This window comes from Topomyia yanbarensis, chromosome 3 (genome assembly GCF_030247195.1).
Source record: "Topomyia yanbarensis strain Yona2022 chromosome 3, ASM3024719v1, whole genome shotgun sequence".
Taxonomy (NCBI): Eukaryota; Metazoa; Arthropoda; class Insecta; order Diptera; family Culicidae; genus Topomyia; species Topomyia yanbarensis.
This window is the reverse complement of record NC_080672.1, coordinates 388,610,271-388,634,303: the sequence shown is the minus strand read 5'-3', so window position 1 is coordinate 388,634,303 and position 24,033 is coordinate 388,610,271. Positions and strand designations below refer to the sequence as shown.

The following is a 24,033-nucleotide window of genomic DNA, read 5'->3' as shown; positions in this document are numbered from 1 at the left end:
GGTATTTCGAACAATACTCTAAATTTTGTGAAAGAGTTCACGTGAAAATTTCATTACCATGTTGCATGAAATTGTAAATGATTAGGGATATCTTCTAAATATCACAAGCACGCAAATACTAGATAGATCGTAAATCATGTACTAGGAATCATGAACCAGTTCAGGAATATATTAATAATATTTTATGATTTCGTGAACTTTTTCACGAAAACGAATAAGTTGTGACTATTATACTAAGTATCATGAACCAGTTCACGAATATATGAATAATATTTCATGATTTCGTGAATTATTCCACGAGCTCGGATATTAGATCGTAACTAATATATTAGGAATCATGAAACAGTTCACGAATACATGAATAATATTTAACGATTTCGTGAATGGTAAGTTGTGACTATTATACTAGATATCATGAACCGGTTCACGAATACATGAATAATATTTCATGATGTCGAACTATTTTACGAGCACGGATATTGGATCGTAACTAATATATAAGGAATCATGAACCAGTTCACGAATGCATGAATAATATTTGATGATTTTGTGAACCATTTCACGAGCACGGATATTGGATCGTGACTAATTTATTAGAAATCATGAATCAGTTCACGAGGATTAAATGGATTCATGAATAAAATTCCGAATTTTGTGAAATAGCTCACGAGAAAATAGCCAGAATATTTTGATTTTGTGAACTATTGTTCCTATAACTATGAAAAAATCATGTTACAGAAGTTCACAAAACAAAATCAAATATTTCCACTAATGAAAGCGTTATGCGGGCGTTACTGAAGGGCAATTGAACATAATTATAAAAGCTATGATTTTTGGTCATGGTCCTGTTTCCGTAACGTAAAAACGTGATTGTTCCAGAGTTCATGGCACTTAATTCACGATGTTGGGAACAATTGTTTTTTCGTGTACGTTGGCACCGGCCTACAGATTAAGTGTCATCAATAGGCGCGCCGAGAGTCATGAAACATTGTCAAAACATGAAAGAATTCACCATTTAACGACCGCATCCTCAAATGCCTTGATCGCAGCACTAGCATCTCAATTTCCTAATTGATCAAATAGGTGGTTTTTTCTGATACTCCCGGCTAAGTGCGTCTCATTATAATGCTTGAAAATGAACCAATTATACCTCTATTCTATTCTAAATGAAGTGACTCAATACAACTAGTTTTTTTCCAGGATGCCAGCACACTAAAAATGTAACACTAAAACTACAATCCAAACTTTACAATATATATACAGCTTCTTGCATCTGTAAAGCTTATTATCGTCTGAAATCCAGCACCGGTAACCCAATAAAATCCAGCAGAAAAAGAAAAATTCCTTTCCTCGAGTGGCAAAAACGAAGTATAACGAACAAAACATCATACCAGCAAACGAACACGAAGCAATTCAATTTGAAAGACGATGTCGTCTGCTTTGCCTTGTTGTAGTCGTGCGCTATATTGCCTCATGAAAGAAACATTCTTTTCTTCTCTGGTTTATAACCAAAGGGAAAAAGAAGAAGAAGTAGAAGAAGGAAAAAAGTAACACCAAACGGAAGCAACTGCTTCAGGACCGGTTGATGCCGTCTAGAGAGCGTGCGCGCGCGTTTGAAAAAGTTTTTTTACCGAGTTTTTGCCTCTACCCCGTTGCATTTTTAATACTTGGGCGTAAGAAAAAAAAAAACCCGAAATAAAATACAGTACCAAACAACGGAAGTTTCTTCCACTTCAGTGAACCTTTTAACTGCTTTTACTTTGGCAAACATATTCCTCTTACACAGAACCGGGTGACGGGAAAGCCCAGCGCGTACTCAATCAGTGGAATGGCGCGATTTCCACTTCTGCTTGAGACAAATTTCCAGCAAAAAAATCTACAAAGAAAATGTTTAGCCTACACACTGGATAATGTATTGATGGCTTCCAAGAAAGTATCCATGACCCGAATATTAAACTGAGCACCGATGGATTACGGGACAATGGATCAAAGATTATCATGCATTGAACCGAGAAAAGCGTCGGGGTTTACACAACGAATTCTCGGAAGTGGTGCAGGTTCAGGAGAAAATGATTCTTCGTTGAAGCGAACCAGTTTCAGACCCTATCTTTGAGCTGACATTTCCTCTATAGAATTTCAATTTAAACGGTACAGCATCCGTCAACCTCGCTTGGAATGTTTTCCTGGATAAAAAAAAGATACTCGATTCGTGAGATTCTGAGCTTCCAAGCGAAGCAACAAAATGACAAAAACATTTTAGCATTATCGGAAACTTTGTTTCAACTGGTTGCTTCACTAAACAGTGTAAGACAAAACCGACAGGCCATTAGTGTGCCATATTATTAACCTCAAGATAGTGGGGAAGGAGTTGAGTCTCAGGGAAGAAGCAGTTCATTATTTGGTTGAAAAAGTTTGAAGTTTGGCTTGACGACTTCGAAGAGAATACATTTTTTTGTTGACTGCATGATTAATGTTTTCGGTAATTTTTAGTTTAAATGAAATGTTTTATAACATCAGAGAGTACTGAATACACAAGGTATACCTATTTAGCAGGTTCATCTGAATATTATTTTATTGGTATTCACCGAAAAAGATCTGTTCGTTATTTCCCTCTTTTACCTGCGACAGTTAATTAAAACTTAATTACCATAACCAGAAATAATTAACAAAATACATCGTCAACTATAGAACAAACTACTGTGTCCAACCAGTAAATACTGTGCGATCAGCAAAGACACCAACGTAATGACAAATAAAATTACGGTCTCAAAAAACTATAAAATAAAGTTAGAATTTTGCGTTTCGAATTCTTCTCATAAGTAACTAGCACCAACTTGGTGCCATTTTGACTAGAAATCCAAATTACTATCTAATATAGTCTAAATTCCCCCAATTGGTGATAGTTACTGATGAGAAGAATCCGAAACTCAAAATTTTAATACTAGGTGAGGTGGTACCATCCATTTTTTCTTTTTAGGGAAAATTGTGGCATAGGATCAAAAACAAAGGAACTAAAACTACCGTAGCTTTATTAAAGATTGTGTAATCATCCAAAACATAATATACCAATCGTGACATAAATCACAATCTATGTTGTCTTGTTTTCCAGTTTTTCTTGCGGATAACTTAAAATAAGCACAATGAACCAATAAACCAAAAGGAAAGATTCAATGAAAACATATGTGCACTCATTTTTGTAGGTCACAATATTTTTCTCTGTGCAGATATCATAACTAAGTTGAGTTCAGCAAATGACTATGGATACCTTATATAACAATACCACATAACATAAATCGTGAAAATTTTCATTGATTTCATCAGTCTCGCCACAAATTTCAATTTGCGCAGAGACAACAAATCATTCCGCATTCCTTTTGTTCGGTATCTGATTCAAAAAGCAAATTTCATAAATAATATATTGGAGCATTTATGTTTTCTTTGCTCTGCAGCTATTGGCAGGACGAATCCCTTTACGCTATTCAAGTATTTATGGGTACACGCACGTTCGCTGCCCGCAACGCTCACTACCACTAAATCGTCCTTGCCCGTAGTCGATTCCCGCAATATTATGCTACAAACCTACATACATCCGCACACCCATTGATTACCGAAAGCGAGAGGAGCCATCGGAACGTGCTGGGAATGCCAAAACTTGGACGTGCCTGCCAGCCAGCCAGCCATGCACGAGGGACGGCGTTCTAAATCACGTCCGATCACGTCTTCATCTTCGGGTTCACATAGGGCTGCAATGGAACACACAAACAGACCAACAACGACGCCGAGTGATTCCAAATCCCAGCTGCGAGGGTCAATGCAGACACTTTGTGCTATTCCCGCAGGGTACAATTATGTTTTGGAATAAACAGATATGGATGCGGTGGGCTGGCTGCGTTGCGAGGAAAACAGTCACCATAGCGAATATGACGGCCCGCGAGTGAACCTCAAACAGATAGAGAGGTTAAGAATAAGAACCATAGAAACTGAACAATAATTCGGAACATACTGTAAAATCGTTATTAAAATATTAAACAAATTATGCTAATTTTTAAAAATTATTAAAATAATCAAAAAAAAAAATGATAAATAGTACACTTGCTACAAAGTCGCAAGGGGGTGGGAGTCATTAATCAGGAATCAGAATAAATTGGATACTTGGAGAATTGGATATTTCGGAACTTGGAGATTTGAAGACTTGAAGATTTAGAGATTTGAAGAATTGGAGACATGGAGCACCTGGAACAACTGGAGCGCTTGGAGACTAAGACACTTCAAGCATTTGGAGACTGAGAGACTAGGGGATTTGGAGATTGGGAGACTTGGAGCACATGGAACACTTGGTTCACTTGGAGCACATGGATCGGATCACTTGGAGCACTTAGAGTACTTGGAGCGAAAAATTGGAGGACTCAGCGTACTTGGAGTGGAAAATTTCGAACACTTGAAAACTTGAATATTTGTATATTTGAAGACTTGAAGATTTGAAGACTTGAAGACTTGAAGACTTGAAGACTTGTGGACATGAAGACTTGAAGACTTGAAGACTTGAAGACTTGAAGACTTGAAGACTTGAAGACTTGAAGACTTGAAAACTTGAAGACTTGAAGACTTGAAGACTTGAAGACTTGAAGACTTGAAGACTTGAAGACTTGAAGACTTGAAGACTTGAAGACTTGAAGACTTGAAGACTTGAAGACTTGAAGACTTGAAGACTTGAAGACTTGAAGACTTGAAGACTTGAAGACTTGAAGACTTGAAGACTTGAAGACTTGAAGACTTGAAGACTTGAAGACTTGAAGACTTGAAGACTTGAAGACTTGAAGACTTGAAGACTTGAAGACTTGAAGACTTGAAGACTTGAAGACTTGAAGACTTGAAGACTTGAAGACTTGAAGACTTGAAGACTTGAAGACTTGAAGACTTGAAGACTTGAAGACTTGAAGACTTGAAGACTTAAAGACTTAAAGACTTGAAGACTTGAACACTTGAAGACTTGAAGACTTTAAGACATGGAGACTTGGAAACTTATAGAGTTGAGAACTTCTGGAAAGCTAGGAGATTTGAAGATTTACAAACCCAGCGAATTGAGGAGTTCTATACACAGAGATTTGAAAATATCGAAATTTTGAAAAATGCTTTTTTGACGACTTGGAGACTTATGTAGACTTGGAAAATTGGAGACTTCGAGATTAGCGGAATTGAAGAATTAGGGACATACAAACTTGGAAATTTGGATATTTTGAAACTTAGTTGGAAACTTGAATAATTGGAGACCTGAATAGAATGGATATTTGAGGACTTAGCGACTTGGAAATGTTAAGATTTGTAGACTTTCAGACTTGCATCTTGGCAGCTGAGACGGCCTGGCCTTAGAAACTTGTATTCATGACACGTGAATTCTTGGAGACAAGCAGACTTTAGAACTTTCAGACATTTTGATTTCGATGGTCAACAGAGTAGCTACGAGAAATTGAGCTAGAGCTGGTATTTGCATGCGTGAAACCTGCTTGCAGCAAATCAAATGGAAGTTGTCAGAGTAAAAGCAGTAAATTCCTACAGATCCGGACGACTTTCACTCCAACAACAAGCCGCCTGCTCGCACCTCGCAATCAGGCTGGTTCAGCTTCTCGCTGTCACTCTGTCAGTGGCCTAGATAAAGAGCCATGTATACCAGATTCAGACTGGAACTTCAAATTGAACTTGAAATTGGATTTGAACTTGACTTTACTTGAACTTGCACTTGGACTTGGATTTGGACTTGGACTTGGACTTGCACTTGGACTTGGACTTGGACTTGGACATGGACATGGACATGGACTTGGACTTGGACTTGGACTTGGACTTGCACTTGGACTTGGACTTGGACATGGACATGGACTTGGACTTGGACTTGGACTTGGACTTGGACTTGGACTTGGACTTGGACTTGGACTTGGACTTGGACTTGGACTTGGACTTGGACTTGGACTTGGACTTGGACTTGGACTTGGACTTGGACTTGGACTTGGACTTGGACTTGGACTTGGACTCTAGTCCAGTCTTGTCAATTAATGCTATTTGAAATGGGAACGAGAACGAGAACGCGAACGAGAACGAGAACGAGAACGAGAACGAGAATGAGAACGAGAACGAGAACGAGAACGAGAACGAGAACGAGAATGAGAACGAGAACGAGAACGAGAACGAGAACGAGAACGAGAACGAGAACGAGAACGAGAACGAGAACGAGAACGAGAACGAGAACGAGAACGAGAACGAGAACGAGAACGAGAACGAGAACGAGAACGAGAACGAGAACGAGAACGAGAACGAGAACGAGAACGAGAACGAGAACGAGAACGAGAACGAGAACGAGAACGAGAACGAGAACGAGAACGAGAACGAGAACGAGAACGAGAACGAGAACGAGAACGAGAACGAGAACGAGAACGAGAACGAGAACGAGAACGAGAACGAGAACGAGAACGAGAACGAGAACGAGAACGAGAACGAGAACGAGAACGAGAACGAGAACGAGAACGAGAACGAGAACGAGAACGAGAACGAGAACGAGAACGAGAACGAGAACGAGAACGAGAACGAGAACGAGAACGAGAACGAGAACGAGAACGAGAACGAGAACGAGAACGAGAACGAGAACGAGAACGAGAACGAGAACGAGAACGAGAACGAGAACGAGAACGAGAACGAGAACGAGAACGAGAACGAGAACGAGAACGAGAACGAGAACGAGAACGAGAACGAGAACGAGAACGAGAACGAGAACGAGAACGAGAACGAGAACGAGAACGAGAACGAGAACGAGAACGAGAACGAGAACGAGAACGAGAACGAGAACGAGAACGAGAACGAGAACGAGAACGAGAACGAGAACGAGAACGAGAACGAGAACGAGAACGAGAACGAGAACGAGAACGAGAACGAGAACGAGAACGAGAACGAGAACGAGAACGAGAACGAGAACGAGAACGAGAACGAGAACGAGAACGAGAACGAGAACGAGAACGAGAACGAGAACGAGAACGAGAACGAGAACGAGAACGAGAACGAGAACGAGAACGAGAACGAGAACGAGAACGAGAACGAGAACGAGAACGAGAACGAGAACGAGAACGAGAACGAGAACGAGAACGAGAACGAGAACGAGAACGAGAACGAGAACGAGAACGAGAACGAGAACGAGAACGAGAACGAGAACGAGAACGAGAACGAGAACGAGAACGAGAACGAGAACGAGAACGAGAACGAGAACGAGAACGAGAACGAGAACGAGAACGAGAACGAGAACGAGAACGAGAACGAGAACGAGAACGAGAACGAGAACGAGAACGAGAACGAGAACGAGAACGAGAACGAGAACGAGAACGAGAACGAGAACGAGAACGAGAACGAGAACGAGAACGAGAACGAGAACGAGAACGAGAACGAGAACGAGAACGAGAACGAGAACGAGAACGAGAACGAGAACGAGAACGAGAACGAGAACGAGAACGAGAACGAGAACGAGAACGAGAACGAGAACGAGAACGAGAACGAGAACGAGAACGAGAACGAGAACGAGAACGAGAACGAGAACGAGAACGAGAACGAGAACGAGAACGAGAACGAGAACGAGAACGAGAACGAGAACGAGAACGAGAACGAGAACGAGAACGAGAACGAGAACGAGAACGAGAACGAGAACGAGAACGAGAACGAGAACGAGAACGAGAACGAGAACGAGAACGAGAACGAGAACGAGAACGAGAACGAGAACGAGAACGAGAACGAGAACGAGAACGAGAACGAGAACGAGAACGAGAACGAGAACGAGAACGAGAACGAGAACGAGAACGAGAACGAGAACGAGAACGAGAACGAGAACGAGAACGAGAACGAGAACGAGAACGAGAACGAGAACGAGAACGAGAACGAGAACGAGAACGAGAACGAGAACGAGAACGAGAACGAGAACGAGAACGAGAACGAGAACGAGAACGAGAACGAGAACGAGAACGAGAACGAGAACGAGAACGAGAACGAGAACGAGAACGAGAACGAGAACGAGAACGAGAACGAGAACGAGAACGAGAACGAGAACGAGAACGAGAACGAGAACGAGAACGAGAACGAGAACGAGAACGAGAACGAGAACGAGAACGAGAACGAGAACGAGAACGAGAACGAGAACGAGAACGAGAACGAGAACGAGAACGAGAACGAGAACGAGAACGAGAACGAGAACGAGAACGAGAACGAGAACGAGAACGAGAACGAGAACGAGAACGAGAACGAGAACGAGAACGAGAACGAGAACGAGAACGAGAACGAGAACGAGAACGAGAACGAGAACGAGAACGAGAACGAGAACGAGAACGAGAACGAGAACGAGAACGAGAACGAGAACGAGAACGAGAACGAGAACGAGAACGAGAACGAGAACGAGAACGAGAACGAGAACGAGAACGAGAACGAGAACGAGAACGAGAACGAGAACGAGAACGAGAACGAGAACGAGAACGAGAACGAGAACGAGAACGAGAACGAGAACGAGAACGAGAACGAGAACGAGAACGAGAACGAGAACGAGAACGAGAACGAGAACGAGAACGAGAACGAGAACGAGAACGAGAACGAGAACGAGAACGAGAACGAGAACGAGAACGAGAACGAGAACGAGAACGAGAACGAGAACGAGAACGAGAACGAGAACGAGAACGAGAACGAGAACGAGAACGAGAACGAGAACGAGAACGAGAACGAGAACGAGAACGAGAACGAGAACGAGAACGAGAACGAGAACGAGAACGAGAACGAGAACGAGAACGAGAACGAGAACGAGAACGAGAACGAGAACGAGAACGAGAACGAGAACGAGAACGAGAACGAGAACGAGAACGAGAACGAGAACGAGAACGAGAACGAGAACGAGAACGAGAACGAGAACGAGAACGAGAACGAGAACGAGAACGAGAACGAGAACGAGAACGAGAACGAGAACGAGAACGAGAACGAGAACGAGAACGAGAACGAGAACGAGAACGAGAACGAGAACGAGAACGAGAACGAGAACGAGAACGAGAACGAGAACGAGAACGAGAACGAGAACGAGAACGAGAACGAGAACGAGAACGAGAACGAGAACGAGAACGAGAACGAGAACGAGAACGAGAACGAGAACGAGAACGAGAACGAGAACGAGAACGAGAACGAGAACGAGAACGAGAACGAGAACGAGAACGAGAACGAGAACGAGAACGAGAACGAGAACGAGAACGAGAACGAGAACGAGAACGAGAACGAGAACGAGAACGAGAACGAGAACGAGAACGAGAACGAGAACGAGAACGAGAACGAGAACGAGAACGAGAACGAGAACGAGAACGAGAACGAGAACGAGAACGAGAACGAGAACGAGAACGAGAACGAGAACGAGAACGAGAACGAGAACGAGAACGAGAACGAGAACGAGAACGAGAACGAGAACGAGAACGAGAACGAGAACGAGAACGAGAACGAGAACGAGAACGAGAACGAGAACGGAAAAACAGAAAAACAAAAAAACGAAAAAACCAAGAAACAAAAAAGCAAAAAACCAGAACACCAAATCACCAAAAAAACAAAAAACCAAAGAGCCAAAAAAAAAGAAAAAACGAAAAGATGAAAAAACGAAAAAACAAAAAAAAACAAAAAAACCAAAAAAAACAAAAAAACGAAAAAACGAAAAAACGGAAAAACGATAAAAACGAAACAACGAAAAAACGAAAAAACGAAAAAACAAAAAAAAACGAAAAAACGAAAAAACGAAAAAACGAAAAAACAAAAAAACAAAAAAACAAAAAAACAAAAAAACAAAAAAACAAAAAAACAAAAAAACAAAAAAACAAAAAAACGAAAAAACGAACAAACGAACAAACGAAAGAACAAAAAAAACCAAAAAACCAAAAAACGAAAAAACAAAAAAACGAAAAAACGAAAAAACGAAAAAACGAAAAAACGAAAAAACGAAAAAACGAAAAAACGAAAAAACGAAAAAACGAAAAAACGAAAAAACGAAAAAACGAAAAAACGAAAAAACGAAAAAACGAAAAAACGAAAAAACGAAAAAACGAAAAAACGAAAAACGAAAAAACGAAAAAACGAAAAAACGAAAAAACGAAAAAACGAAAAAACAAAAAAACGAAAAAACGAAAAAACGAAAAAACGAAAAAACGAAAAAACGAAAAAACGAAAAAACGAAAAAACGAAAAAACGAAAAAACGAAAAAACGAAAAAACGAAAAAACGAAAAAACGAAAAAACGAAAAAACGAAAAAACGAAAAAACGAAAAAACGAAAAAACGAAAAAACGAAAAAACGAAAAAACGAAAAAACGAAAAAACGAAAAAACGAAAAAACGAAAAAACGAAAAAACGAAAAAACGAAAAAACGAAAAAACGAAAAAACGAAAAAACGAAAAAACGAAAAAACGAAAAAACGAAAAAACGAAAAAACGAAAAAACGAAAAAACGAAAAAACGAAAATACGAAAAAACGAAAAAACGAAAAAACGAAAAAACGAAAAAACGAAAAAACGAAAAAACGAAAAAACGAAAAAACGAAAAAACGAAAAAACGAAAAAACGAAAAAACGAAAAAACGAAAAAACGAAAAAACGAAAAAACAAAAAAAAACGAAAAAACCAAAAAAAAACGAAAAAACCAAAAAACGAAAAAAGAAAGACGAAAAACTAAGCACTTTCAAAGTGTGCATTCTTATAATAATATAAACTCTTTGCCGGCCACTTCCGGCACAGCTTCTTCTCTGCTAAGAATTCTCTTCCAATTTTTTTTCAAGCAGCTTAAACTAAGAAATAACTTTCATCCGATCTCTTGCTTATTTCGGCTCCAAAATATAGTTTGAAACTGGCTACAGTGAAAGTATAACTCGGTACTTGGAATTTCCGGGCACGCTTTACTGGCTGAATATGGCAATGAAACATGAAACCTTTTAAACCGGTCCAACCTTGGACTGCGGTAGCTCTTCGCGTTGCTTACTAATTATAATTGTATTTTAGGGCCAAACATCACTCCCTTCGTGGAATATTAAATAACGTGAAAGTTTTGGGACTAATCTTCCATACTATCCTCTTGGCCTTCTCTCTGGTTAAGGAATGCGAAGAAAGATTCACTGACCTTGTATTAGTAACGGGTCGTGAGCAAAAGTTTTTAATTTATTGTAATTATGTTTTTCCTTCCAATCAGGCTTCGACCTTTTTACCTTGCACTGAAGGAAGCATCTCTCGATGTTTTTTTTTTGGAATCGTAAAACATGTCTTGCGTAGGATATACCATTTGTAAGAAAAAATAATTAAATTAGTATTACTTGTCAGAAGAAGTTCTAATTGATTTTTTCAAGTTTTGAAAAATCGCTTCTTCTGGGATAATAGGACAAAGTTTTGGGAGCAATTCGTGAAACCATGTGAACCTCATGTATCTATTTCAATTCTACTCCGTCCAAATCTATTTTTAGGATTCAGTGTTTCACTAGTAGTACAATTCATGTGGGATTCTGTATAAGTAAGCATTAAAGATTACGTCGCCTGGTATGACATTGCAAATAATAGCTAACATTTTGCGAACGTAAAATTAATAAGCCGAAAAACAGTACGCATCAGAGGAAGGTGAAGCACAAAATTATGATTCAATATTTATGTTTGTTCAAAATAAACCTCCCTAATAATACCCCCAGTTTTCCCAGAAGAAAAACAGCCTGATTAGAATTTCATCCCGTCCGTCGCCCAGCCGAAGAAAAACATTCTCATTTGCTGGAAAATAATTTCTTGCCTTTTCGGACGTCGTCGGTTTGCTTTCTTTCGGCAAACTTTTACCGGTTCCTCCGAAGGCAAATTTTGTCCTGACCACAGACGACCTCCACACAGAGAGAATCATTGCCGCACATTTTGCCTACAGCATTCATTTCAACAGAATCCTCCCGGTTTTGAATAAACCAGAAATGGGGGGTGGCTCCAAGTGGTCTCCGATGAAGCGAACCGAACACCCACCGTCAGCAAGCCAGCCAGCGTTCAAACAAGAGAATGAATAATCAATTATTCAAATTTTTGCATAACCTTCCATAGCCGCCGTGGCGATTCGTTCCATTTCGGGCCATTGCGAGTGACGGGGATATGCGGCTCTCTTTGTGCCATTTTTTGTTTGGTTGATGTCTGCACATAAAATACATGTTCATTCATTCGTTCGTGCATATACATACATGAATGACGCAAAAAGTCCGATCTGATGAGCGGGGCCGTACCGGAGGGATTGCAAGCATTAGATTGACCGACAGGCGAGAGATCTGGTGGTAAGCCTTTTTGTTTTTGTTTGCGGTGGTGGAGCAAAAAAAAAAGCTGACGAAACGTATTTTTCGATTCGCTCTAATCCAATCCGATGCCGCATGGACCGGTGGATGCGGTTTTGGTTTGGATTAGTAATAAATTCGTAAAAACATGGTAACGAAAATGGATTGTGTGATTGGAATTTTAGTTCACAGCGAGCGGGAGTTTCAATTGATTCAATCAGTTTTTGTAAAACAAAAACAATCTGCTAGGTGCAGTTTTGAGCATTTTTTATGTCAATCCATATTTTCGCTCAACTGGGTTTTTTAACAAAACACTACGCGTCTCCATAAAATGATTTTAGTGAATAAATCTTAACAACTTTTTAAAACTTATTTTTTTAAAACGCAACTGATACAACATTCTCAGATTCATAGATTGAAAGTGCCAGCTGATATGTTGAATTCCTTCATAAATTGAACCTGACCGTACTAATACATTTTCCTTCCGTATATAAGTCTGGATAACTGATTGCTACGAAATCCATTTACTGAATTATTCCAACATCATAACTATTAAGATGGAAGACAAAGTATTCAGTGTTCGATAAAATTCCAGCTTGCTCTATTATATGCCTCAAATTGATACTAGTAGCTTAGTCAGATATCAGTTTGACGTCATTTTACATTTTCCCCTATCATCAAGTTATCCCATAGCTAGCAGTAATGATATCATCTGCAAGATGTCATTTAGACATTTAGACGGATGTCGTTTGGCCGACTACCATTAGACTGACATGATCGATTGGCAGATTGGCAGAATGGGTCATTTAGCCGAATGCTGTTTGGCCGAATGCCTGACTTGAAAGCCATTTGGCCAAATTGTCGATTGACCCGAATGCCGATTGGACGAACGTCATTTAACCGAATGAGTAATTAGACCGAATACCACTCTGTTTGTTTGAATAATCATAATAAAGAAAACCGTAGATGGAAACTAATCAATAACGAATGTGATGTTTAGTTTTAAATTAAATATTGGCAATTCATTATAATGTTTACAACATTTGTAATTATTAAATGTTCTGTTGATATTTTCCTTGTTTTTAACATGAGCTGTTCTGTATTTATATTTCTTCGATCTAATATCAATGACCACAAGAAAACTGTGCAATAAAAAAATAGAGTTTGATGAGGTCTGTTTTCAGTGATAGATAGATAGACGACATGTCAGCAAAATTGTCGAGATCATTTTCACGAAGATTTGTGCAGATTACGCTAGGAATCAATCTTTAGAAATTAAAACTCGTTATATTTGGATGACTGCTAAGCTATTTTTTTCTAATTTAATCTTAAGTACTTTAAAAAACAGATCGGCTCAATCACTCGAAGTGATCGGTTGAGTTTTTTCTCTGGCTTCGTGTTCCATCGAGTGTGCAAGGCTTAGGCCTTTTTGAGATTGGTCTCGGCCGTATGTCCCCAATAACTTTACAACTATTTTTTTTAATTTCATACTAATTAACCGACCAAACTGTAATTTTATCAAAATCAAAACGCATTACTCGAAAATCTTCGCAAATGCAACAGTTTTCGGGATATTTGGAATTTTGTTTTCAATAGTTTTCCATTAATTCGCGAAATTATGCTTTTTTTAAAAGTAATTCGTGTAAATGTAAAAGTGAATTATTTGTTTATCATTTCAAACACGAAAAAGCATTTGACGAATTTTGCGCCAACTCGAACAAATGTTGGCAGCACCCTCTCAGATTGTAATGAAACTTTCTGTACATGAAAACTTTGACACAAAAGCCACTTTGTATACATTGTTTTTTCAAAAATGATCTAGACTGTCTTTTGAAAAAGGTCAAACTGTTTTTACCATTTTTTTTCAAACGGCTATTGTAATCTTAAAATGACAAATACTACAAAAAATATTGAAGGAGTGATTTTCACAAAACTAGTCAAAATGTTTAAATAAAAACATTGAAATAAATCTTCATATATTCCTGAACTAAAAAAATCGACTTTAAAAATTTGAAGGCGATTAAAAAAAACCATCTTTGATTTGGATGAAATTTTGTTCCAAGATAGGAAATTATGTTCTCTACCTACCGTCAAAAAATGGGTTTGGGTACTTTTAAGGAAAAAAAAGTTATTTGTAGAAAAAAAATTTCATTGTCCTAATTTTTATTTTTCTTTCAGCGTATTTTTATCGAAAACTAAACCAATGAAAATTGTAATCATCTCAGAATCCAATTTTTCAACTGCTAGCTTCTTGATACATGCACAAAGTATCAGTAACGAATTTTGTATATATTCATAACTAACTTGAATGAAGACTGGAAAACTGGAAGACTGTCGAAGACTGGAAGACTGGAAGATTGGAAGACTGGAAGACTATGGAGAACTGGAAGACTGTGGAAGACTGTGAAACACTGGAAGACTGAAAGACTGTGGAAGATTGGAAGACTGTGAAAGACTGGAAGACGGCGGAAGAATGTGGAAGACTGGAAGACTATGGAAGACTGAAGGACTGGAAGACTATGGAAGACTGAAGGACTGGAAGACTATGGAAGATTGGAAGACTGAAAGACTGGAAGACTGTAGAAGACTGGAAGACTGTGAAAGACTGAAAGACTGTGGAAAACTGGAAGACTGCGGAAGACTGTGGAAGACTGTAAAAGACTGTAAAAGACTGTGGAAGACTGTGGAAGACTGTGGAAGACGGTGGAAGGCTGTGGAAGACTGTGGAAGACTATGAAAGACTGTGGAAGACTATGGAAGACAGTAGAAGACAGTGGAAGACCGTAGAAGACAGTTGAAGACTGCGGAAGACTGTGGAAGACTGTGGAAGACTGTGGAAGACTGTGGAAGACTGTGGAAGGCTGTGGAAGACTGTGGAAGACTGTGGAATACTGTGGAAAACTGTGGCAGACTGTGGAAGACTGGAGGACTGTGGAAGACTGGAAGACTGTGGAATACTGGAAGACTGTGGAAGACTGGAAGACTGTGGAAGACTGTGGAAGACTGGAGGACTGTGGAAGACTGGAAGACTGTGGAAAACTGTGGAAGGCTGTGGAAGACTGTGGAAGACTGTGGAAGACTGTGGAAAACTGTGGAAGACTGTGGAAGACCGTGGAAGACTGTTGAAAACTGTGGAAGACTGTGGAAAACAGTGAAAGACTGTGGAAGACTGTAGAAGACTGTGGAAGACTGTGTATGACCGTGGAAGACTGTGGAAAACTGTGGAAGACTGTGGAAGACTGTGGAAGACTGTGGAAGACTGTGGAAGACTGTGGAAGACTGTGGAAGACTGTGGAAGACTGTGGAAGACTGTGGAAGACTGTGGAAGACTGTGGAAGACTGTGGAAGACTGTGAAAGACTGTGGAAGACTGTGGAATACTGTGGAAAACTGTGGCAGACTGTGGAAGACTGGAGGACTGTGGAAGACTGGAAGACTGTGGAATACTGGAAGACTGTGGAAGACTGGAAGACTGTGGAAGACTGTGGAAGACTGTGGAAGACTGGAGGACTGTGGAAGACTGGAAGACTGTGGAAAACTGTGGAAGGCTGTGGAAGACTGTGGAAGACTGTGGAAAACTGTGGAAGACTGTGGAAGACCGTGGAAGACTGTTGAAAACTGTGGAAGACTGTGGAAAACAGTGAAAGACTGTGGAAGACTGTAGAAGACTGTGGAAGACTGTGTATGACCGTGGAAGACTGTGGAAAACTGTGGAAGACTGTGGAAGACTGTGGAAGACTGTGGAAGACTGTGGAAGACTGTGGAAGACTGTGGAAGACTGTGGAAGACTGTGGAAGACTGTGGAAGACTGTGAAAGACTGTGGAAGACTGTGGAAGACTGTGGAAAACTGTGGAAGACTGTGGAAGACTGGAGGACTGTGGAAGACTGGAAGACTGTGGAATACTGGAAGACTGTGGAAGACTGGAAGACTGTGGAAGACTGTGGAAGACTGTGGAAGACTGTGGAAGACTGGAAGACTGTGGAAGACTGGAAGACTGTGGAATACTGTGGAAGACTGTGGAAGACTGTGGAAGCCTGTGGAAGACTGTGGAAGACTGTGGAAAACTGTGGAAGACTGGTGGACTGTGGAAGACTGGAAGACTGTGGAAAACTGTGGAAGGCTGTGGAAGACTGTGGAAGACTGTGGAAAACTGTGGAAGACTGTGGAAGACCGTGGAAGACTGTTGAAAACTGTGGAAGACTGTGGAAAACAGTGAAAGACTGTGGAAGACTGTAGAAGACTGTGGAAGACTGTGTATGACCGTGGAAGACTGTGGAAAACTGTGGAAGACTGTGGAAGACTGTGGAAGACTGTGGAATACTGTGGAAGACTGTGGAAGACTGTGGAAGACTGTGGAAGACTGTGGAAGACTGTGGAAGACTGTGAAAGACTGTGGAAGACTGTGGAAGACTGTGGAAAACTGTGGAAGACTGTGGAAGACTGGAGGACTGTGGAAGACTGGAAGACTGTGGAATACTGGAAGACTCTGGAAGACTGGAAGACTGTGGAAGACTGTGGAAGACTGTGGAAGACTGGAGGACTGTGGAAGACTGGAAAACTGTGGAATACTGGAAGACTGTGGAAGACTGGAAGACTGCGGAAGGCTGTGGAAGACTGTGGAAGACTGTGGAAAACTGTGGAAAACTGTGGAAGACTGTGGAAGACTGTGGCAGACTGTGGAAAACTGTGGAAAACTGTGGAAGACTGTGGAAGACTGTGGAAGACTGTGGAAGACTGTGGAAGACTGTGGAAGACTGTGGAAGACTGTGGAAGACTGTGGAAGACTGGAAGACTGTGGAAGACTGGAAGACTGTGGAATACTGTGGAAGACTGTGGAAGACTGTGGAAGCCTGTGGAAGACTGTGGAAGACTGAGGAAGACTGCGGAAGACTGTGGAAGACTGTGGAAGACTGTGGAAAACTGTGGAAGACTGTGGAAGACTGTGGAAGGCTGTGGAAGACTGTGGAAGACTGTGGAAAACTGTGGAAACTGTGGAAAACTGCGGAAGACTGTGGAAGACTGTGGAAGACTGTGGAAGACTGTGGAAGACTGTGGAAGACTGTGGAAGACTGTGGAAGACTGTGGAAGACTGTGGAAAACTGTGGAAGACTGTGGAAGACCGTGGAAGACTGTTGAAAACTGTGGAAGACTGTGGAAAACAGTGAAAGACTGTGGAAGACTGTGGAAAACTGTGGAAAACTGTGGAAAACTGTGGAAGACTGTGGAAGACTGTGGAAGACTGTGGAAGACTGTGGAAGACTGTGGAAGACTGTGGAAGACTGTGGAAAACTGTGGAAGACTGTGGAAGACCGTGGAAGACTGTTGAAAACTGTGGAAGACTGTGGAAAACAGTGAAAGACTGTGGAAGACTGTAGAAGACTGTGGAAGACTGTGGAAGACTGTGTATGACCGTGGAAAACTGTGGAAAACTGTGGAAAACTGTGGAAGACTGTGGAAGACTGTGGAAGACTGTGGAAGACTGTGGAAGACTGTGGAAGACTGTGGAAGACTGTGGAAGACTGTGGAAGACTGTGGAAGACTGTGGAAAACTGTGGAAGACTGTGGAAGACTGTGGAAGACTGTGGAAGACTGGAAGACTGTGGAAGACTGGAAGACTGTGGAATACTTGAAGATTGTGGAAGACTGGAAGACTGTGGAAGACTGTGGAAGACTGAGGAAGACTGTGGAAGACTGTGGAAGACTGTGGAAAACTGTGGAAAACTGTGGAAGACTGTGGAAGACTGTGGAAGACTGTGGAAGACTGTGGAAGACTGTGGAAAACTGTGGAAAACTGTGGAAGACTGTGGAAGACTGTGGAAGACTGTGGAAGTCTGTGGAAAACTGTGGAAAACAGTGAAAGGCGGTGGAAGACTGGAATACTGGAAGACTGTGAAGGACTGGAATACTGTGAAGGACTGGAATTCTGTGAAGGACTGGAAGACTGTGAAAGACTGGAAGACTGTGGAAAACTGGAAGGCTATAGAAGACTGGAAGACTGTGGAGGACTGGAAGACTGTGGAAGGCTTGAAGACTGTGGAAGACTAGACGGCTGTGGAAGACTGGACGTCTGTGGAAGACTGGAGGACGGATGGCCTTTTCGACCTGATAGCCTTTTAGACCAGATGACCTTTTCGGCCAGATTGATGACCTTTTCGGCCAGATGGCCTTTTCGGCGAGGTGACCTTTGGCCTTTTCGGCCATATGCCCTTTCGGCCAGATGGCCTTTTCGGGCAGATAGAATTCTGTGGGTGAATCGCAGATACTCCCTGTTGCCTTGTATGGCAATGGGGCACGGACGTTAAAGTAAGCTTTTTATATTGTAACCACATCTAATAAACAAGGAACTGGAAGTTGTTAAACATTTTTCAATATTAAGGGCCATAGTACTCAAGGAAGAGCAAGGAGTTGAAAGAAGAATGTTTAGAAAAGCGTGGAATAGGGTCAAGCTTAGAGTTTCCCGGTGACTTAACCTAAAGACGCTGAATTATTCAATAAAGACTCGCCATCTTATCTCCACAAAATAAAACGGTTTGGCAACGTTATTTTCTGCAAACTAGCACCACTGTTAGAGCGTTAACTTCAGTCGACTATTATACTAGTTACCGCAGAGTTGTAACGTCGGTAATTTTTTCATCATGAAGTGTTTTGTGATGTTTTGTACCAATAAAACTACCGCTGGTTTTAAAAATATTGGTTTTTTCGCTTCCTGGTAAACTACGACATTCGTGCGGAATGGGTCCAGTTCTGTAGTTTACCAAAAAATTACCACATTACGGATAGCTGCAATGGTTGAAGCAACTTTTAGAAGACACCGTAATGATAAAAGTTATATGTTTTATGTTGCCTTAGAGATTCGATTCAGAAATTTATTCAAAATATTTTAACTCACTATCACAATACTTTCCAAAATTCATTCATTAGATTACAACATTTGACAAGTCTTCTGTTAGATTGGAATAACATTGACAGGTCTCGTGCTCGATTAGAATGACACTGATAGATAAATGGTAAACAAACGATTGACGTGTCGAGTCTTTATCAGGAAGGATTCAGCGTCGTTAACTTAACTCTTTGTCTTCTGCAACAGTCATGATATTTTGGCATTTAATGCGAATCATCTGAGTCTGCGGCATGTACGGACAAGCGTAAAGTCCCTTAATGACTTATGTTGTCGGTTCTCCTTGCTCTTCCTTGAGTGCTATGGCCCTTAACATTGTAAATTATTTCAAATCTTCCAGTCCCTTGCAAAGTAAATGTCGTTACAATACAAAAAGGAAAAAGATTGACTCACTCTAAGTAGTTAATAAAAGAGATTGAAGTAAGCATATTTCCGAGTGTCAAGAAAAAGGCTTAAATACTGCACGGAAGAAAATTGTTCCCATAATCGTGAATAAAGTGTCATGAATTCTAAAACAATCACTCGTTTCATGAATATGAGGTTTTTTATGCATAATTTCAGGAACTTGGTCACAGTTTTCGTAAGTCGTTCAGTTCACGAAATCGTGACTTTTTGTTCATGAATTTATGATTTATTCCGCGTGGCAGTGAGCTCGACATGCAGTCGTTATCCCGGAGGATGGAATAGCTAAAATGATATTCAGCGGAGAATCTAAAAAGTGCGTTTTCCGAAAAAGGCAATTTATTTTCTATCACATTTCGATCATCAGTTGGCTTTGGGGGTTAAAACAGGCTTCTGCTCTCTCGATTCGCTCATTTCTATCAAGGCACTATTCAGTTGCTTAATATGAAGGTTGTTATTGCTTTAACGAACGGACCCAACATGATTCCTTTTCAACAATTGAATCAATATCAAGATTCAATTAAGTAGGTATATAGAAGGGTCTGTCAATAAATTAAGCCATTGTAACCAGAGTAGCCTCTAGACAGCCTTGATGTGCACGATTGGAAGAAAATGTTATTTGCCGGATGAAAACTAGACAGCTTCGAGCAGCTTGTTCCATCTCGTAGCTGTTGTGCTTTCAAACAGTACATTCCATCGAAACTTGTCAATATAGATATTGTGGGTGCTGTAAAAACGGTATATCCATTTAAAGCGAAAATGTACCTAGCCAGAGAAGAAATTTGTTCCTGTTGATGAACAAATTCTTCGGCAGTCACGAATGCGTTAAAAACTGTAAATTAAATTCCCTGACTTTTGTAGGTATAGTGTACTAAAACAAATTATTCATTCCACAATATTACTTCCTAAGGAAAAACTTGGAATAAAAACCTTTTGTGTATTTGCATTTCGACTTCGTCTGATCAGTATTTGGCTGACCGACTTGACTATCAGATAGACTCAAGCTCCAAAACGAAACAATATATGAGTTCACAGGTACTGTGGCAGATATCGAATGATGTCCGCATGCAAGAAATAATTTTTCTCTGATCATTAATCTAGTGATACATCAAACATAATTCAAAGTGTTTCTCAAAAATTTATGATTTTACAATATGTGCAATTGCTCACATTCACCGCCCCTTATACGTCTCCATTGCCCGAAACAAATTTTATTTCGAAATTGAAAACAAATGTGTTTCTAAAATTTGCATTGCTGTAGCCATTTCAGCAAAAAGTGATTCCAGCATGTGGCACTGAATCACATCAAACATCATCACCATTCCTCCCCGCTGGTTCTAAAACACAAACCCGTTTTTTCCGGACCTAACCTTTTGTTCCAATCCATTCTAACGCGCAATGCAAACACCGGATGGGAATGGTGCACCTAACTACGTATATTCGTGACATATGCATATAGGTACCAGCAAGCGCAAATCGAATGTCGGTTCCGATTCTATGGCACCACCCGAAACTACACTAGGCGAAGGCACCCAACAATAGCCCGCAATCAATTTCAATTAATTTAAATTTCAAATTAAAATTCAAATGATTCAATTAATTCTCTGTCACATACCCGGGTACCTGGGGGGTCCGATGGTGTGCGCTGGTGGGGAGGACCGTATAGGTAACTCGTTTCGCCAGCACAAACTACTGGACTCTTCTACTACCGTACACTGACCATGGCTGGCACACGCCCTGTTGCCCCTGCAAGGACTAATGATGCAAAATAACCAACCGGGCACACTCGGTTCTAACCAGTTAGAAAGGCAATAAAAATGGCCAGCTTCCAAAGATAGTAGGGAGTGTGTCTTTTTTTTTTTTCTTTCTCTCTCCTCTCGATTACTATAGAATATGCTGGAAGAACAAAGCGAGACACTATCAAAACTGGAATGCAATTAAAGCACGCGGTTTTGGGTTGAACGGGTAGAGCTGATGAAGGGGAGGGAGGGGGGTAGCGAAACTCGATTCGGGTATGTCGAACGGAGAGAGAGAGCGAAAAAAATGCTGTAGATCAAAGGAGTTTTTTGCGCCTCGGTATTTCTGCGCCGGGGAGCAATTTAGGGTTTGGACACGATGGAGAACTCTGCTAACGAGAGTGGGATATTAGTTGGAGCTTTGTTTCGCCGGAAATGGTTTTTCATATTTTTTTTCGTGGAACTGGAGCTTGCTTTCTAATATGAAAGAATTTGACTTTATGTCAATTCTAAGGACAATTGGAAATAAGTGTTCTCAAACTTATTATCTATATTATTTTTTTGGGTTCTTTGTACAAAAATTGAAAAAGCGGGCTCGAAAAGTTACACATATACTATATTTCTCACTAAAAGATAATTGGATTAAAACAATTTGGTGCATGAGGAGCACTGTACATATAACTTTTGTAATCCTTGGATTTGCATTTCAACTTCGTCTCATTAGTATCTGACGGCAGCGCTGAGCAATCTCACGATGGTATTTTAATTGTAAATGGTAAATATGAAATGACAGTATCGCCACACCACAAATGACCGTCATTTCATTTTCATAGTCTTCTCATAGTGTTTCAGTTAACTATATCTTACACAAGCCATGCGAGAGAGAGAGCGCGCATTAAAATGACATGTAGATGGAGTACCATTAATTTTTATTTAAGTGGTAATCGAAAAAATTTTGTGTATTGTTTTCAGACAGCATGCGGTGGATTTTTTCTCCACCTTTCCGTTTCTTTTAAGCCGTTCTCATTGTGGAAAACCGCACATTTGTTAATATTAGTTCATTGTTTGTACTAAGATGACCATCATAAGTCGTATATAAGTTGTAATTAAAATGATGATCCTTTTCAAATCCTCTCAATGATGATTCTAAGACAGAACCGTCTTACTACTACCATGCCAATTTATTGAAGCGAGAACCACTTACTCTTTTGACTGCTAATTGTTTCATTCTCATTTGTCTAGTAGTTTTTCCATCACTACCGTGATGGAACTCAGCACTGTTTGACAGACCTATTCACTTACCATATAGACGCTAAATTCAAAACGAAAATCTTCTAAATATCTGCTGGCCAAGTCCGTCTGCTTGATACCAATGAGACGAAATTGAAATGCAAATCCATGGCATACTAAAGTTTGTTGGCATGGGGTTTGATGAATTTTAATTGTTCATGACCAAGTTGCTAACCTTCCCGCTAAGCATCCATAGAACTCAAACAACATAATAAACGACTGAAACGAAATGTAAAGCATCATGATTTAAAGCGTGCGAGACATAAGCCCAAGTTAAACATCCGCCAACATTACAGGCGCCGGTTTCAGTTGTTTTTGAAAAGCGCCAGAAGAGGAAAAAAAGAAACAACAATAACAGCAGAATAAGCAATTTTCATTCCACCCTCGCGCGCGTCGTCATACGTAACCACAACGCAGGCACTTGCCACAACTGTGCCGTAAGCCCATTCCTAGCCGTCGTCGTCGTCACCGTCGGCGAAAAATGAAGCTTTTGTGCGTCACGAACATTGTTGTTTTGTACACACACACATACGACCGCACAGCACAAACAACTGCCTTTAGAAGTAGCAATGTCCTGTTTGTTTCAGTACTTTTCTCCCATTCTTTTCGCTCCCATTTCGAACTGCCAAAACCGGCTTCCGCCAGTCGACTGCTAAGTGAATCCTCTGTGTTGCATAATAATTAATTAGCGAGATTAAACGAAACAAACCTTCCACCATGGATGGGATCTTTTGCGCAGAGCAGCTCGTCCTCGCTGTACGGTAAAGTACTCTCTTAGCAAGATTAATCATATCCGAGCATGGCGCGGGACTGGCAACACTAACACTATTGATCATGATAGCAGTCAAGTTTGATCTACGTACTTGTCGCAGAAGATGCAAACACACACTTATTGAGTTTGTTCAAGACTTTGCCAACTCAATTTAATCTTCAATGTCTTCCTTTCATGTTCATATGGTTGAGGAATGTTCGGAATCGAACACTGCTGCAATTGTGTAAAGATTTTGACTGTTCACACAAGAAGATCTTTTACGGAAGAGTCATTTTTTTAAAATCGCAATGATTTTCGAAAAATAAATGCTGACTTTTTAGAATTTAGGGTCTAAAAGTAGAACGGGTGTCGTATGCTACCCGACGCTTCGGCCACTGATTTTGGCTTTTTTCAAGGAAATGTTATTAACCCTCCGGAAGCCGCGCTTATGGCCCACTGAACGAGCAGCCGCTGGTGCCCTATGACGATTTCAGTCTGACCTCCTTCCTTCTCAAATCAGTGGAACGTTTAATCGACCACTACATTCGGGATGTTAGCTTGGGCGAGCACGCGCTGCATGCAATGCAACATGCATGTCAGCGGGGGAAGTCTACTACCACCCTGTTACACAATGTCGTTCACA

At 40.6% G+C, this 24,033-nt stretch overlaps 4 protein-coding genes across 7 annotated transcripts in view; 1 reads left to right on the top strand and 3 right to left on the bottom strand.

Moving 5' to 3' along the window:
- LOC131689480 (zwei Ig domain protein zig-8) overlaps nucleotides 1–24,033 on the top strand; it is a 748,220-nt gene that overhangs the window by 125,796 nt on the left and 598,391 nt on the right. The window lies entirely within an intron of this gene.
- Nucleotides 6,051–7,148, bottom strand: LOC131688302 (serine/arginine-rich splicing factor 4-like; the record flags this gene model as incomplete). The annotated part of the gene is made up of 1 exon (XM_058972503.1): nucleotides 6,051–7,148. A coding segment is annotated over one exon (1,098 nt), but the record flags the coding sequence as incomplete, so codon positions are not given.
- LOC131688301 (serine/arginine-rich splicing factor 4-like) lies at nucleotides 8,904–9,584 on the bottom strand (the record flags this gene model as incomplete). Its single annotated transcript, XM_058972502.1, has 1 exon — nucleotides 8,904–9,584. A coding segment is annotated over one exon (681 nt), but the record flags the coding sequence as incomplete, so codon positions are not given.
- Nucleotides 15,245–16,821, bottom strand: LOC131688300 (hepatitis A virus cellular receptor 1-like; the record flags this gene model as incomplete). Its single annotated transcript, XM_058972501.1, has 4 exons — nucleotides 15,245–15,301; nucleotides 15,403–15,789; nucleotides 16,191–16,247; nucleotides 16,765–16,821. Coding segments are annotated over 4 exons (558 nt in total), but the record flags the coding sequence as incomplete, so codon positions are not given.